Source organism: Ursus arctos, unplaced genomic scaffold (assembly GCF_023065955.2).
Source record: "Ursus arctos isolate Adak ecotype North America unplaced genomic scaffold, UrsArc2.0 scaffold_17, whole genome shotgun sequence".
NCBI classification, from domain to species: Eukaryota; Metazoa; Chordata; class Mammalia; order Carnivora; family Ursidae; genus Ursus; species Ursus arctos.
This window is the reverse complement of record NW_026622841.1, coordinates 7688495-7705909: the sequence shown is the minus strand read 5'-3', so window position 1 is coordinate 7705909 and position 17415 is coordinate 7688495. Positions and strand designations below refer to the sequence as shown.

Below are 17415 nucleotides of genomic sequence, written 5' to 3'. Positions count from 1 at the left end.
AAGCAGATCTCAGGAAATGGGGGTAGACAAGGTGCAGCCACAAAGACTAATGATGTAAGATTACTTCAGATGATGAGTATATTTAATGCTACAAAGGAAAATTGATGACCTGCAGTTAAACAGCAAATACTATTTTCACTTCATTCTTTACAGAACACCAAAGAAAAATACATCCAGTTACTCGTTTTTTAAAGTGATTTTAGGAAGAGAATGAAAAGTCTCCAGCTAGGTCTGCTAAGATTCTACTTGTTTCCTCTGTTTTCGAAACCAAAGGCTGCCTCCTCCTGCAAACCGCTCAAGGTCTTAAATTCAGAAGCCTCTGTAAATGTCTGCACATCCTGGTTAAAAAGGTACAGGCTTTGTCTGCATTCATAGCACACAGACAGTACTAACCCAATTTAAAAAAAAAGGCCACAGGATGGGAAATTTGGAGACCACAGGCATGAACTGGTCCCCTATACCTATTTTCTGGATCTCTGCTTACAACTAGGGATGTGTGATAGAAAACACACCTGACTAGCATTCAAGACACCCATAGTCAAGTCAGATTTCATCAGTAAGTAGTTGGGTAATGTTAAATCATTTTCATGTTTAATCAGTTCTCTGTAAAATCAGGGGTATTAATTATTGGTTCTCAAATTGTGGTGAGAGTAGAAGCTCACTAACAATTCTCCCAGACATAGGCCTAAGACTCCATTTCAGTGAGTCCAAGAATCTGCATTTCAACAAACATCCTAGGGGATTCTGACGCTGGTGGGTCCCCAAGTTAGCGCCACAGCAGCTGCTGAAATAGTGGGCCAGTGACCTCAGGAATCTTCCACTTACCAGTTTCCCCCCTGGTTGTCTGGACACAATCTGAAGAGATGCAGATGGGAAGGGCTGCCGTCCAGGACCATGAAGACGACATGCCTCTGAGGCTCGTGTCCCTGAACACCAACAGGTGACAGTGCAACTTTTCCTGAAGCCGTTAGCTCTGCTCCTCTTCCAGGGCTGGCAGTCCTTCTGGGCATCAGCAGGCAACATCCCCGAGTGGTTCAATCTACTGCGCTACAAATCCCCCCAACAGCACTACCTTGAACTGCTAGGGAAAATAATCAATTACAACTCTTCCTGATTTCAAAATATGAGGCAAGGGATACCCTGACATGTCAATTAATCAATCAATGAACCATAAAGGAAATGATCACTTCCCTGGAGAGATCTGATTTTTGTAGAAAAAATGGTAGTTATCTATAAGATCCAAATACAAAGACAGGAATTCCAATGAGAAGAAAGAAAAAGGAGAAGGCACAGCACAGACAGACAGGCAGCCACAGACAAATTACAGACAGGCAGCCAGACTAAATAATAAACATTCTGAGAATAATGCCTGTGGCCTAGAAAGAGCTTTTAAAATGGAAGTTACAGAGAAATCCATGCCATTATTCATCAATGAGAACTTATAAGGTAATACCAAGAAAATGGCACAGGATATAAGAAACCAGGAGAAAAGGTAGAAATAATTCCTGATTCCTGCTCTTAGAATTGGTGAATTTTTCAGAGTATTGGCATGTCCATTTCTTTGAGTTAACTTGGGTAGCCCAGGAACTTCTGAACTTCCAAGATCTATTGTTAAGATTTCTAATCAATAATTTTCAGACACCACAAATTTATCTACTTCTATTTCAATATTTAACATCTATTCTGTCCTCATGCTTCTAGCTTAAATAAAATCACCTGGCTTGTTTTAGTGATGATAGCAATTTGCTAAAGCATTTTAAAAATGTTATTTTGCTAACCATAATTCAATTAGAACATTTTGCCCTAAATAATGAGTCTGTACAACTGTGTATGTGTAAATAATGAGTGTGTATAGCGATGTGTTTTTCTTTTCTTAGACACAATTTTCTTTCTTTCAAAAGTGTTGGGAAAACTGCTGTAATTGATCACTACTTGAATGATATTGGTGTAAGTTCTCAGTTCAAAACTAATGTTCATTAAGAGTTATTTCATCATGAATACTTGACAGAACTTATTCCTGCTAGATTTTTTTAAGTCTTCATGATGTGTTGGGCTGAGCTAGAATTTGAACCCAGGCCTACCTGATCATAAACTCATTTCTTCTTTATTACACAGCATTTCAGAAGTTGAAAGGTGAAAATAATAAAACATAGCAAGTTTACAAATCATATGGAAATCAGTTAATATCACTAAAAATTGCATAAAGAAGCTACTGACCAAATTATAGACATTTATATACAAGTATCTCTTTACCGATGTGTATGTTCTGGGCAATATAAAGGTTTGAAAAATAAGGATTTGTACTGACAAGAGCCAAATTCCATGTAAAAATTAAGGGAAGAAAGGAAATCAGAACACTCTGTCTTCTTCCAATTACTAAAATTTATATTCATGAGACTGATAAAAGTCTGCAAGCAGCAATTAGTCAATTTTTAGTTTCTAAAAATATTTTATTAAATAACTATTAAATATGATTTTTACAAAGCAAATTGCACAGAAAAAGATAAAAATGTTTATGTTCCCAAAACTTTCTATGCCTTTGGTCCATCATCTTCTTGTCAGCTGCTCTTACTCAGAGAGAGCTGGTACAAAGGGACAGAGCTGAGATGTCCCAGTTTTATTTCTCACCAGGCAGGACAGGCACAACACCTTGCAGAGATTTAGCATGTCTCCAGGTAACAGTTGCTACACAGAGCTTGCTTCAAGGTTGGCTCACCTGTCTGGCGGCCATCAGTTTCAGGGAGGAGAATCTCACATCTCTCAGGAAGAGTTAAGAAGCTGAACGAGGTTTTCAAGACATTTCAAGTAATAGGCATTTAGAGGGGTTTCTTCTGAGTTTGAGAAAGCTGAGAGAGAAAAATAAGAGTACAGAAGAGTAAGTTTATTAAATTTAGTACTGCACTTAAGAACAGACAGAATTCACATTTATTTTTATTTATAGTTTAGCCAAAAAGTATAAACAAAAAACAATACACCTCCATAATGGCCGCCATTACCTATGACCCCAAATGAATGCCTTGCTTTATGTTCTATGCCATCCCTCCAAATGCACAAATTCTAACATAATTACCTCTAGAAACTCATGGTCACAGTGAGAAACAGACCAAAAAATCCACAAACCACTTATAAAAAATCAGACTATAAAAGTACAAATTAATAACCAACAGACTTAGTACAGTACAAGAAAGACACGGTACAGTGCCTTAGCATAAAAAGTGCTCAAAGAATAATGCTCAGTGAAAACTGGTGTGACTTAAAATGAAAAATGAACTGTGAAAAGAAAACCCTGCCTCCTATCATGATCACATCACAGGGCTGAGAGGATAGAGGGGCAACTCGATCTATTCTCGGAAGACTGTAATTCAACTCCCTGATGTTAGATCAAAGTTTTCTGTTCAAGGTCAATTCTAATTGGGCCCAGTTCTTATCACCTCAGAACACATTATAGCACGGCGGTAGCCACTGGCAAAGGAAGTTTAGTGCACGAAAAAGAAAATGAATTGGAGAAAGATCAAAGACATGTTTTAAGAAATTATATCTCAAACCTTCATCTATCAAAACAATTTATTATTTAAAAAGGTGATATAATGAAAAGTATGGACCAGATACCAGCACATTTTATAATGCTTCGATAAAAAAGCTTCTCAAACATCAGTGTAGAAAACGGTCATCTTTCTGTGAACTATCCCAACGATTCATTAATCAGAGAATTCACTTAATAGCTTCCAAGTTTAACTGTAATCTCTTTCATAATAAAACTTACTTTTCTTTGCTAAGGAATATGCTTCATCCACTCTTCTTTTTATTGATGGATTTTTCAAAGTTGTTTTTGCCTGCAGATAACATAGAGCAATCCATTAATTAGATTTATTTCCACATGCTATGGATCAAGATACTGCAATACTAATGTTGCCACTGCTGACCACAGCACTGAGCAGAATATTACAAAGTATAATGACAGAGCTGGGGAATTATGAAGGAGAACATCCCGCTGTGCCCTGGCTGGCCCACAGCCTTCCCTCCCTGGCTCGCTTCTTTCTCTGCAGCTCCACGTGCTTCTTCCCTTGCCCTTCCCTTTGCCCCTTCTCCCCTAATCTCAAGTCTTACAGGAAGACTTAGTCTGGGTTTCAATATTTCACATTCCCTCAAACCTCAGATTTCAGATGAAGTATATCAAACAGTACCAGTCGGTCAACAAATATTCACTAAGTAACTGCAAAGTGTCAACTCCTGTGCTAAGCCCTAGGGATACAGGGTGAAAGCGACAGCGCTGCCTCTTTCCTCCTCTTTCCTCGTGTACACTGTCGCCAGCCAGCCAGCGGGGGGAACGAGCAGCACAGACAAGGGACAAACAGCATGGTGCCTATCCTAACACTATCACTTGGCCACTTGTTAATTGCTAGATATACAAGGGCATTTCTCTCAGGAATGAGATGTCTGCAATGAAAGGGAAGCCCAAAGGCCAGAGAGAGCAAGTCCAAGTCCGCAACCGCCGATGCGGACCTGGGGCTGGCCCTGAGCTACAGCCTTACAAGAACCAAGTTTTTTCAAAACTTAGTAACGGCACATGCTAGACAAAGAGGAATCATACAGCTGGATAAAACATCATTATCTGTTTTATTTCAGGATGCATTTTTCCTTAATACATCTTTTAGCAGAAGCGATCTATACTAACATTAAACCAATATGCCAAATCAATTTATATCGACAGGGAAAATTCACCAAAAGAGACACCCTTCTGAAATAAGACATCCTGTTAATTAAATGAAAAAGATTTCAACTGATGGCTCACTAATTGTATAAATGCACAAGGCAACAAGGTCTCTGAGTTCATTTTTTTCTCTTACTGACACTCCTCCGGCGTCCCTGGGTGCATCCTCAGAGGGTTGGTGTGTGCCCCTGGCTATAACAAGGACTTTAAAAACTGACCTTTTGATAATTGTGAATCAGAGCCCAAAGCGCAGCTGCTCCAATCCTCTGAGCATTTTGATTCTCGCTTTCCAGACAGGCAGCTAGTACACTGATGACTTTTTCTAATAATAAACACATTAGGAAAAAAAAAAAAAAAGTTCAGTCCCAGACATTACAATGTATTCTGATCTTGGACTAGTCAAATACTCCCTTTTTCCTCATCAGAATACATACAAAAATACACAGTCACTAGACTATGGCAAAAACAATCTTGTATACCATATGTGGGAGGACAACCTCAAAACAAATTATTTTCATGACAGGCACAGAATAGTCAGGGAGGCCATGGCAGCCTAATTTTTTTGGCCCTAATTCAACAACGGCACATTCATTTAAACAACAATAGTGCAGAAGTAAGTAATTACACAAAGAGTTGTATAAATGAGCTGTTCAATTATAGCTCACATTTTCGTGTACAGGAAAACAGATTTGCTCTTATGATAAATTATAAAGACTACAATAAGAACTTCAACAGCATGGGTTACTATAGAAAACAATAATCAAGAAATACAAAATTGGTTAAGCCTTTTAAAAAAGGACTAAACATTTTAGAGAAATGTTTTTGTGTATGTGTACGTCAGAGGGAAAAGTGATTTAAAGGCACATCAACACACGAGATTAGCTCCCTTTTTGCAAAGCTCGCCAGAGTAGGAAATCCAGACTTACAAATCATCTGCAGCGGCCTACTCACTTTAAGTGCAGATGCAAAGAAGTCCAATCGCAAGGAAACTCTCAGGGCATTTCTGACCAATACATGAACCTATCTTATTACTTATTTTTATGTATCATTAAATTGTAGCAAATTATTTTTCCTCTAAAATGTATGTTTAAAGACAGGTAGCATTCTTAAGGGTTGTCATGGGAACTCTCCGTATGTGTAACCACCCCCACGCTACTGGATGCATCTAATTACACGTAACCTGGTTCAGGGCAAAGTGTGTGTCTGCTCACTGATGAATATTCCAACCACAGTGCCAGTTTATTTTAGGGGCTCAATAAATACTAGTTGGATGAAAGATTCCATAATTAAGGCAACAAAAACGCTGCTTCAGTAATTCTGTTTTGTTTTTAAAGAAATTTTAAGGAATTTTAAATCTTTTACAGAGAAAAAAAAAAAGCTACTCCATAAAGTAACTTCTGACCACTGGAGGGACAGTGTGGAAGGTATATGTGGGTACTGAGCTTTCCTGCCAACTAGCCCCTACTCCTTACCACCTCCTCTACATTCCCTAGTTCACTTGCTTTTCCTAGACCCTAACTTTCCCATAACTAGCCTATATGGTTATCCGATGGAATTGGTTATGTGAGGTTGTATGTGGCAGCTGGTCCTCTTAGGGCACGTCATGAAATGAAAGGGTGGTTCCCATGTGTTTCTTCTGAGTATCATCAAGTGATATTTTTATATAGTGTACTAAACACAGAACATATAACCCATAATCTAAGTATAACAACTCCCTCGACTAGTTACTATCTCTTAAGCATTCTTTTTAAAGATTTCATTTATTTATTTGGGAGCGAGAGAGCACAGAGCAAGATTGAGAGAGCATAAGCAGGGCCAGGGGCAGAGGATGAAGCAGACTCCACACTAAGCGGGAAGCCCGATGCGGGGCTCAATCCCAGGACCCTGGAATCATGACCTGGGCCAAAGGCAGACACTTAACTGCTGAGTCACCCAGGCGCCCATCTTAACCATTTTTAATAAAGTACATATATAGATCAATTAATGTCATGTCCCCAATGATGATGCCACTGGATCAATTTTTAAAAAATACATTTCATTGTGAAATATAGCATGCATACAAAAAAGGCACATTAAACATTTTTAAGTTTAACTAATAGGTTGTCCATCAACAGATGAATGGATAAAGAAGATGTGGTATATATATACAACGGAATATTATGCAGCCATCCAAAAACGAAATCCTGCCGTTAGAAACGACCTGGATGGAACTAGATGGTATTATGCTACGTGAAGTAAGTCAGTCAGAGAAAGACTCTGATCAATCTGATATGAGGAATTTAAGAAACAAGGCAGAGGATCATAGGGAAAGAGGAAAAAAATGAAACATGACGAAACCAGAGAGGGAGACAAACCATAAGAGACTCTTATTCATAGAAAACAAACTGAGGGTCGCCAGAGGGGAGAGGCAGGGGAGATAGGGTAACTGGGTGATGGACACTGGGGAGGGTATGTGTTGTAATAAGCACTGGATATTATATAAGACTAATGACTCATAGACCTATACCCCTAAATAATACACCATATGTTAATTAATTGAATTTAAATTAAAAAATTAAAAAAATTTTTTAGAGTTTAATAGGTATGAAGTGAGCACCCACATACACCTATAAATAACTTCAAGAGAAGAGATAACAGTAAAATGTAGCTAGTAAGTAGGAAATGATGAGTTTTAAATACTTATTACCTTTCCTCTTAATATAATTGAGTTAATTACAAACTTAGATGGTCATATTGCTAGCTTGAATCAGCTATTTAAGAGTATTTACACCATGAAAATCAACAAATGCAAGAAACCAGAGCTGAATTAATGATAAAGCTAAAAGAGATTTTTTTATGACTATATTTTGCATAAAGATGAGAAATAGTTTTAATAGCATATTACAAATTAGATTTAATGACAATACACTGATTGGGAAAAGAGGTGACTGGGATGCAATTTTATTTGTCAAATCATGAAACTGCAACCACAGACTGGCTAGAGATACAAGAGTTCAGCAAAAGTCTCCCATGTTGTACTCCCATGTTGGGTACATATACATTTATAGACTTGTTTAATTATTATTTCAAATCTTTCAATTTTTCACTTTCCTATCTCCTGCAAACGTTTCCAGGCTTGTCACTTACTTATCTACATATGGCATAAATAAATTTATCTTTAAATCTGGGTTTCCTAATTCCAATACCAGAAGCCTAGGCAGACGAGTCGGTGTATTTTCTCTGCTGGTTCTCACTCATGTTGCCATGGTTCTTGCTGTACTTGGTCACATTTAACCACACCCTGGTTACCACTTTTGAAAAACTGTGGAGGTTTCTCTGAGACCCAGTATGCACTTGTCCTCCAACCATCAGAGTGGCAGATTGCCTCTGCTAAACACCCAGAGGCAGTCAATCGAGGTTCAGCACAAACCAAGGTCACAGGCCACTGAGGCTCTACATTTCTGGGGTACAGAGCTGTGAGGAGCAGTCTGTGGTGCCCACTCTCACACTTGTTTTTTTCTTTTCTTTATAATCACCTGGATAAGGGTTGGGGGACCAATTTAATTTTGATTCATCCTTCTCCTAAGAGGTTAATTCTTTGGTGTTCCACCTTACTACAAACAAGATGGCCCATAAACTCCCTATCTTGGACACTCCGTTGTTCCCTGACTCCTTGGCATGCCTGAACAAAAACCAAACATACAAAGTTGGCAAATGTCCTTGAAACAAAAACTATATACTTCATATATATATATTGTGTCTCTCTAGGCACAAACTTTCAATCAAAATTGGCCTGGGAGTTTCCCACTATCTTTTTAGTTCTTTGATTTTTTTAACGTGAATTTTGATATATTTTATCTAGCATAATTTTGTCGTCTTCAGAGGAGTCCTTGCCTGAAATTACCAAAAATAAGGAATACTCTAGCTCTATTTTCACCAGTAAGGTCAAGCCCCACAACCCACTCCATTTCTGACAATCAAAACGAGAGGTTTGGGCACTAATGAGCAGAGTTTTTGCAGTCTTACCTGGTAGATTTTTAAGCTAGCTGACTCTGCTAAGCCCTCCCTCTGGATCCCCAGTTGGAAATGGGAGGCAGTACTCGTGACATGTCTTCAAAGGCCTGTACAAAAACTGCACAGTTGCTGCCTCCTATCCCTGTCTCGGAGGCCCCTGATCGCACGTCTCTGGGGCTGAGGAAGCTACTTCTTACCAAAATTTTGTCCAACTGCTTTAAGTTAAGGAAGAAGAGAAAGCATCGCTATTACAAAGAAATGCTAAAAATAAATCCAGAGGGAAAATGTAGACTTCTCCTTGAATTCCCTAAAGCCCATCCTTTTTCCAACTCTCTCAATAATAAAATTGCAGTGAGAAGTCCCAAAGAAAAACTTCTGAGAAAATGAAAAACAAATAGGTGATAGCAGGCCTGGGAACAGATACCTCACTGCCCTATGAGGTAAGGCCTATCATTAGCCTCACTTTAACGAAGTGAGGCCTGAGGCACACCCGCATGGCAGCCAGCACAGCATCAGTGGAAGAGCTCATATCCACAGTTCATTCCGCTAAGTTAAAAGCTGACCGAGCTTCTAAAATCATCCCTGTATTTCCGATAATTCCATAATTATCAGAAAAAGAGAATCACCACTGTGTACACAGCAGGACGTATGCAGAATCATTGCCACTCACTTAGAAAACTCCATGTGTCACAGAAAAACACCACTAAGAAAGATTAAGTAAAAAACATGAACAGAAAACAGAATTCATCTATCTGGAGCATCTACCATGTACCATAAATGGTACTAGGCACTTTACGTGTGTTTATAAACTGATTTCTACCAAAACCAAGAAAGGAAGCGTTATTTTACAGATGAAGAAACTAGACCCAGGGAAGCTGCCGCAGGTGATGCTGGAGTGAGCACATAGGGTTGGCATCCAACACCAGGTGTGTGGAGGTCTAGAGACCGCCTCTTTTTTTTTTTTCCTCCAAAAACAATGCAATGTAACCTTATAAAACTCCCTCCCTATAAAATTCACACTCTCCTCACAGAAACAGCACATGGATGCAGAAACAGAGCTTTCCATTGCCCTCCTTCTGCTTCAAAATTTTTCTGGATCCTTGCCTCATCTGTCCCACATCTCAGAGAATGAGTCTCTGTAAGGCTAATTTCACCATTTGGTCTTGGGTTCTGAATTCTCCTGCCTGCTCAGGAGCTCTCTCAATCACTGAACACTCACTGAAGTGCTCATAGTAACAGGCACAATTCCAGATGCTACAGATAGATGTGAAGAAGACAGACAAAAGCCTCTTGACCTCATGAGAGCTAATATTCTAGTGTGGGCAGACTAGGAATAAACGGATACATGCTGAAAACATATAGTATCTCAACTGCTGATAATGCTATGGAGAAAAATAAAACAGGAAGGGGAGACAGTGAATGACAGGGAAGGAGACGAAGCAGGAAGAAGGATGTGGGGACCATCATGCTGACAGTGTGATGGGTGTGGAAAGGCTTCACTGAGGCAGCATCTGCTCAGAGATCTAGAGGAGCGAGGGGAAGAGAGATGGAAGCAGTCAGGGTGAGGCCAGACAGCGCCCACTACAAGCTCCTCCTTCCTGCTGGATCCAGTGTGGCCACCAGAGGCAAGACCTGCTAACCCCGAGAAGATTCCTGGCAGTCCCTGGAGGGCTGGAGACACGTCTGGTTCACCTCTGAGGACGGAATCACCCCTGATTCATTCCAACAGCCTCTATGCTCCCACAGTGCCTTAAACACAGTGGTGCTTAATGAATATCTGACAAATTATTTATAAAACAATTTTGTGTTGTAATCAGAATGGAATACCCTAGAAATGACCACATGTATAAAGAGATGCCCATGTATGTGTGAGGGGGGTATAATGTGAATACTCACCATTAGCCAGGATCTTGGGCTTATTGGCAGGACTGAAGCAAATATTATGAAAGATAAGAAGTGGTATATAAGGGCTGGTCTTATGCTTGTATTTGCTCATCTCTGTAAGTAAGTCTAAACAGCCATCCAGCCTCAGGATCATTTGTTGCCCATCTTCTCCAAATGATATATTCAGGAGTAACTTCAACCAAAGAATGGTCAGATTACTGAGATGCTTATTTCCTCCTTTTGGCAATGTTAGAGATAGAAAGTTCTGTAAGAAGTTGCTCTGTGGGTAAATAGAGAGAATATTATTTTCTTCCTGAGTCTCTTCATTATTTTCCTTGTCCCTTGGAGACCAATTAACTAGAATTCTGCTCTTCTATTCTACAACTTTAATTCCTCCTTCCTCCTACCACCTACCTTCCAAATATTCCATCTATATTGTTTCTAGGTATAAGTGAATAAGTTGAGGAGAACAAAATAGTGCTCAAATTTTAATTCTTACTAATTCTTTCCTGATGATGGATAAAATAACTACATATAGTCAACTCTTAATTATTTAGGATGGATAGTTCAGTTTGGGGATTATTTCAGGCCTCCTGAGTTTTCTCTTTCTGTCTGCCTTCTGGCAATTTTGCTACTCATTAAAAGCTATCTTATGGGGAGGAAAAAGAAACAAAACCCAAATCAGTCTTGGATACCAGTTAACAACTCTAGTAGTACTGAAGAGACCTGAATCTAAGTGTTCTTAAAAATAAAAAAAAAAATTCTATGTGTACATCTTATATTCACTTTACCCTAACTACCACTTATCTTCACAGATAATTTCTCATGGCTACATGCTATTCTAGTAAACTTAGAGATGAATACCAAAAATACCAGCTAAATATTTTGATCAGGGTACAGAAACATGATCACTTAACTTCCATAAATGTCCAGAATAACTCTCATCTCTCTCCTGCTTAATAATCTATTCTGGCCTATTTCTTGGGTTCTCCTGCACCTAAATCAAGTTGTTGGCTTGAATCTATAAGGTAAATTTAACACTTTTACATAGAAGGACTCTGAGTCTAAAAATGAAATGATACAGAAGTGCTCAATCACTACACTGTACACCTGAAACTAGTATTGCCTTGTATATGTTAATTAATTGGAATTTAAGTAAAAACTTAAAAAAATAAAAAATAAAAAACAAAAATGAAATGAGCTACAGAAATATTAGCAACATAACCCAAGCAACAAGTAAACTGTAAAACTACATGCCTACTTTGCACTGTACTTGCCATCACTCACAGCTACTTCTCATCACTCAGTCCAAATTAATGCTTTTTAGATTTATCCCTCGCCTTTGCCGTTCAGCTAGATTCTGCCATGATACTGGAGATTTGGAGTAGATGCTACTGATAAAATATATGGCAGTGCCTTAAATTATAAATACGCTATGGGCATTCCTTCTTTTTGCTAGAGCTAAAGATGCTTTTAGACAATTTCCTATACTAGACATGGTGGCGAGAAACCAGACATTTTAGAACCTCAGCTGTCCAACAATGCTGGCTACATTTTCTAATGCCTATAGATGAGTAATGGAGAGGTATAACTGTAGTGCCCAGGGCTCATTATGACAAAGCAGCAGGGGAAGGCTCAGGGGTTGCCTAATTAGAGAAGAGGAAAAAGAACTTGATTGAGCCACACCTGAAATAGAGTCCCATGAAATATGTATCAAACTATGCTTGACTACAGTAATATGGCCTGAGAGTGGAAGACACCTTCAAAATCATGTTGTTTAACCCGAGAAGTTTACAAATGAAGCTTAAGGAGATAAGGTCTCCAGCTCAAAGTCACACGTCAGACCCAAGATTAGCAGTCATTTGGGAGTTAGTTCCTATTCGGCTTTACCCATGTGCTCTACAGGGAGGTGGCAGGAAACCCTATCCCCGGTCTGTGCTCCCACACACGTGCAAACAGCACCACACACAGCCAGCTCAGCATGACTTCACACGTATATCCAGCCTTATGCCAGGAAATAATCAGCTGCTTCTGGTGGGAGTAGTGGGCCCCTGATTTGTACCTTTTGCCAACTTACTCAGTTGGCTGATTTCAAGATAGCACTGTGATGTCAATTAGGTCACAAAATTCCTGAAAATCAGCAATGACACTCATGAGCCAGCCTGAGGAAGCTCCAACACAACACTGAAAAGATTGTTCCTTAGTCATAACTGCTATTTATTTGGAGACTGCAGTCAAAGTGGGTTTTTTTGGGGTGGGTGGGGTATGGGGAGCTGACACAGTAGAAAAAGAGGAGACTAAATTCTGAGGAATGCTGTCAACTTTCGTAATTTGTCTTGACCTCCATGTAGAAGAAACAGAAACACTCAAAGTACTACGTACTAGTAAATAATAGATAATGTGATCATATTCACATCCGAAAGGATCTTCCAAATTAGGGATTCTGTTCATACACATCTAAATATAATCTCACTGAACATGTGTATTAGAATTCATTTAACTCGTTCAATCCCTTGAAAAGTACCCTCGGTTAAAATGAGTGATAAGAAGTCAAGTTTTGGCACTGGAGTCCCAGAGGACTGATAACATCACCTATTATGTCATAAAGAAGTTACGTCTAAGTGGGGAGAAGTGGCTGTGACTTCACACACCATTTTGACAATGTAAATTGAACAGAAATTGTTATTGCTCAATTTGGTCTACAGAAAGACCAATACATTACTTTTATGATCTCAAATAAATGTAAGACAGCTGTCTTTCTAAACCCCTCATTTTTAAGAAAGATAAGATATAATCCAGAAGCTAAGAAGATAAACGAAAAGGAAATGGCATGATCATACTCTAGCTTGTCACTTCTTATGTGTCATCAACTGGCTTTAAACAAAGTGAACCTTCTTAATCCTTTAACAATCTTTTAAAATCCAATGTCTTGAAATCGTAATAATTTAATCCTAGAAATTGAGTTCTAGATTTTTCATACATGTTCTCAATTAGAAGGATTATTTTACTATCTTTTTCAAGATATGAAGGGGATGCCTGTCTGGGTGGCTCAGTTGGCTGAGTCCAACTCTTGGTTTTAGCTCAGGTGTGTGATCTCAGGGTCGTGAGATCAAGCTCTGCGTCAGGCTCCACGTTCTGTGGGGAGTCTGCTTGAGATTCTCTTCCTCTTTTTCTGCCCTTCTCCCCATTCTCACGCAAACTCTCTCTCTAAAATAAATAAATAAATCTTTAAAAAAATATATGAAGGAGAGAGATTAAGTACTTACTTTCTGAATTACTCCTTTACAGTCGTGAGATAAGGCCAGGTTTGAAAGAAACATAAAAACCATCTGCTGAACTGCAGTGTTCTCAAGAGGCATCTGGGAAGCCAACTTCAGGATACACCCCATCAGAGATGTGCCTGGGGCTCCTCTGTACGCAGCTTGAACCGGATGGAGTCCGTAACTTGACCAACAAAGAGAACTGCAACCTTTAAGAAAAAAAAAAAAACAAAAAACAGCCTATCACAATGTCTTCTTAGTTTCTCTATTTAGTTAAAAAACCCTAAGTAAAGGAATATCTGTCCATCAATGAGTTATCCACTAACCTATGAATTGCAAATCGTCACTAAAGGCTAGTGTTGATGGCTACATTCAACCTAATGGATTTGTCGTCCTCACTGAGGGTCTAATGATCTCAATAGGGCATTTTAAAACACTAAGTTTATTTTTTTCTAAAGAATAAAATATACATAAGAAGTTTTTAAATAGTTCTTTAAAAAGACATCTAAATAAAGACTTGTGTAGAAGAACAGAATTTTAGAAATGGGAGGTAACTTGGTCTAATGCTTTCATTTTACAGAAGGAAAAAAAAAAAAGAGGGACACAATAATCCTGGGGCGTGGGCACATACAAATGGTACCAGCCATGTATGCTATCTAAGGGCATAGCCTCAGAGAAGCCACTGACTTGCTCAGAGTGACACAGTCCATAAGCAGCAAGAGCCAGCAGTGGCATCAGCTGGTTTTCCAGAGTCCAGTGTTTTCTCAGCAAATCAAACAACCATATGGATTTATCTCGGGCATAAAATAATCATAAAAGAGTTAGAAATTCATTTTACTGTATTGTAACATAAATCTAAAGTAAATTAACTTGTGAAAGTCCATGCAAGGAGGCCAGCTTACGTATAACTAGATCAGAATCAAATACATTCTGCAAAAAAAGTCATAAAAGGCAAGTAAACACAAATAAATACAGTGATCTTTCGTGTATTCACACTATATAGCAGTATCCAAATAGCAAGGTTTCTATTAAATCCACTAAATGATGCTTGAAAACAAACCAGACAGAGAAATAAAGTTTCTTTCTCGATTTAGTAACCTACCCACAATCTCATATCTACATCAATTTTAAGTATAAAAGTAACATAGATTATAGCTTCAAAAGACTTAAAATATGTTTCTTTTGCTCAATGTTTAGTAACTGATTTTTCTCCCTGCTTACTTCCCTAAACCCTCAACGAAGGCGTGAAGGAGGCTAAAGAAGGACAAGGCACAGATGCAGCACCGGGCAGATGGTCTACTGCACTGGCTGTGCTGTGAGGGGTGCTGAGCTGCAGGTTGCAGCCACAGGAGACTGTCCAAGCAGAGGTAAGAGCGAGAAAGTCAGTGACAGAATGAAAACAAGGAAATTCTGTGCCATGGTGCACTCCATACACCACAGTGGAAGTTTAGGTTTTAAGAACTTGAAGGTCTGTTTGCGTCACCGGTCTCTGCTGGTGAGAGACAAGCTGCGTGCGCTCCAGGAACGGACAGCCCAGAGCTGGGGTGGAGGCCCATGTCTGACCATCAAGGAATAAGCTACCCTAAGCACAAGGTAATGACGAGATGGACTCCGAATTGTTTTGAGTTCCACTCCCTTCTCTGAATATCTTTTGACATTCGCAGAACCCAGTTGCTGAGCTGCTGAATGGTGGCTGGAAGACAGCATGCTCACTTGCTGACCAGACCTTACATATATGACCGAGTTTTCAAGGGGAAATGAATACTGCCAGCAATCCTACTTCACCTTCAGAGTGGGTTTGCTTTCCCTCAGCTCAAACAGCTACTTCACACCTTCTCCTCTCTTCTCAAATCACCTCCACCCTCGCCTTTGCTCACTCTTAGCTGTCAGCCTCTAACAATGTATGGCACTTAGTGGCTTCTCATTAAAATACCTGTTAAAGGAATGAAAAGAGGTATCCCAATGACATCAGTTATCACAAGGCCAACTATCCAGAGCTACCTTTCATCACACCAGCTCCTACTCTAGAATCTATAAGTTTTAACTTTTATTTGGTTCTTAAGGTCTTACATCATAATTTTCACTCTCTCAATTTTCCTATTAAATTCAATTTCCCACTGCCATATAACCAGGTGAGTTTCTCCCTCTCTATTCCCTGAGCTGTCTAATGACTCTTCTTATCTTAACATACACTGAAGTATCTTACAATACCTATGAGAAAGCTTCCCTTTAACCAACATACGCCCTGTAAGTAGGAGAAACACTTCAAAATATGTATTTGTTTTTCCAGTCCACTTGAACAACATTATATAAAATTAGTATTTTAGTATATTACTGAAAGACAGTATTCGGATCTATTTACCATTTGGAAAATTTGCAGTATAGACACAAAGTAGCTGCAGGGCAATTTGCATCAACGAATCATCCATCAAAAGCCAAGGCCAGAGAGAGTGTAAGACAGGAACAAGATGAGCTTCAAGGGCTGCTTCCTGTTGTGAAAAGGAAATACGGACCGTATTAGTCTGAATATATGAAAATATAAAATTAAAATCAAAAAAATCTGTTACCAACATGAGATAAAAACTGAATTTATCTTTGTTCTGATTAGTGCAAGCTGGCATAGGAATCCTGCAGACGGATTTAGCACCTTGCTCAGGACTGCCCTGACCAGGAGCCCAACCAGTCTCAGGAAGTCCCTTCAACACTGATGTGGCCACAATACATAACTTAGGTAAGAAACGTTTAAAAAACAGCTTCTAAACATGTAAATGCGGAAAGACGGTGATATCTCACTACACTGAGTAAACTCATAAATACTCTGATATGGTTAAGAAATGGGATTTTCTGGTTAAGTAAACATTCTTTTTTTTTTTTTAAGATTTTATTTATTTATTTGACAGAGAGAGAGACAGCCAGGCAGAGAGGGAACACAAGCAGGGGGAGTGGGAGAGGAAGAAGCAGGCTCCCGGCAGAGCAGGGAGCCCGATGCAGGGCTCGATCCCAGGACCCTAGGGTCACCCCCTGAGCCGAAGGCAGACGCTTAACAACTGAGCCACTCAGGTGCCCCTTAAGTAAACATACTTTTTTTTTTTTTTAAGATTTTATTTATTTATTTAAGAGATAGAGACAGCCAGTGAGAAAGGGAACACAAGCAGGGGGAGTGGGAGAGGAAGAAGCAGTCTCATTGCGGAGAAGCCTGATGTGGGGCTCGATCCCATAACGCCGGGATCATGCCCTGAGCCGAAGGCAGACGCTTAACCGCTGTGCCACCTAGGCGCCCCCCTTAAGTAAACATTCTGATCAGTTCTAAGCTTTCCCCTCTACCTCTCTCTCCTATGTATATATGTGTATATATGTCTGGTAAATCTGGATAGATCAGAAATAGATTACTGTTTGTAAATAATTTGATTTAACTAAATAAAATGCAGTTAAAATAATATGTTAAATCAATAAATTCTTAAGTAATCCATAGTCTTTATTACAAAGATCAGTTACCCCCAAGACAATATTATGTATAAAATCTAACTGCAATAAATGCAGCAATTGTTTAAGTGAACAGGAATTACT

General features: G+C 39.1%; 2 protein-coding genes across 7 annotated transcripts in view; both read right to left on the bottom strand.

Moving 5' to 3' along the window:
* CD226 (CD226 molecule) overlaps window positions 1–2794 on the bottom strand; it is a 111988-nt gene extending 109194 nt beyond the window's left edge. The window contains exon 1 of one of the 2 annotated variants that reach the window (XM_048218465.2): window positions 2717–2794. The gene's annotated coding sequence lies outside the window, so the exon portion shown is untranslated. Of the gene's footprint in view, window positions 1–825; window positions 2349–2716 lie in introns of those variants that run through there. The other variant, XM_057313330.1, reaches the window with a different exon arrangement.
* RTTN (rotatin) overlaps window positions 1–17415 on the bottom strand; it is a 182450-nt gene that overhangs the window by 37539 nt on the left and 127496 nt on the right. For 4 of the 5 annotated variants that reach the window (XM_026496475.4, XM_026496476.4, XM_044383083.3 and 1 more), the window contains 6 exons: window positions 16211–16337; window positions 13855–14057; window positions 10601–10868; window positions 4930–5033; window positions 3764–3833; window positions 2430–2846 (listed from right to left, as the gene is read on the bottom strand). In XM_026496475.4, coding sequence (XP_026352260.2) covers window positions 2761–2846; window positions 3764–3833; window positions 4930–5033; window positions 10601–10868; window positions 13855–14057; window positions 16211–16337 — 858 coding nt within the window. In that variant the 3' untranslated portion in view covers window positions 2430–2760. Of the gene's footprint in view, window positions 1–2429; window positions 2847–3763; window positions 3834–4929; window positions 5034–10600; window positions 10869–13854; window positions 14058–16210; window positions 16338–17415 lie in introns of those variants that run through there. The other variant, XM_048218461.2, reaches the window with a different exon arrangement.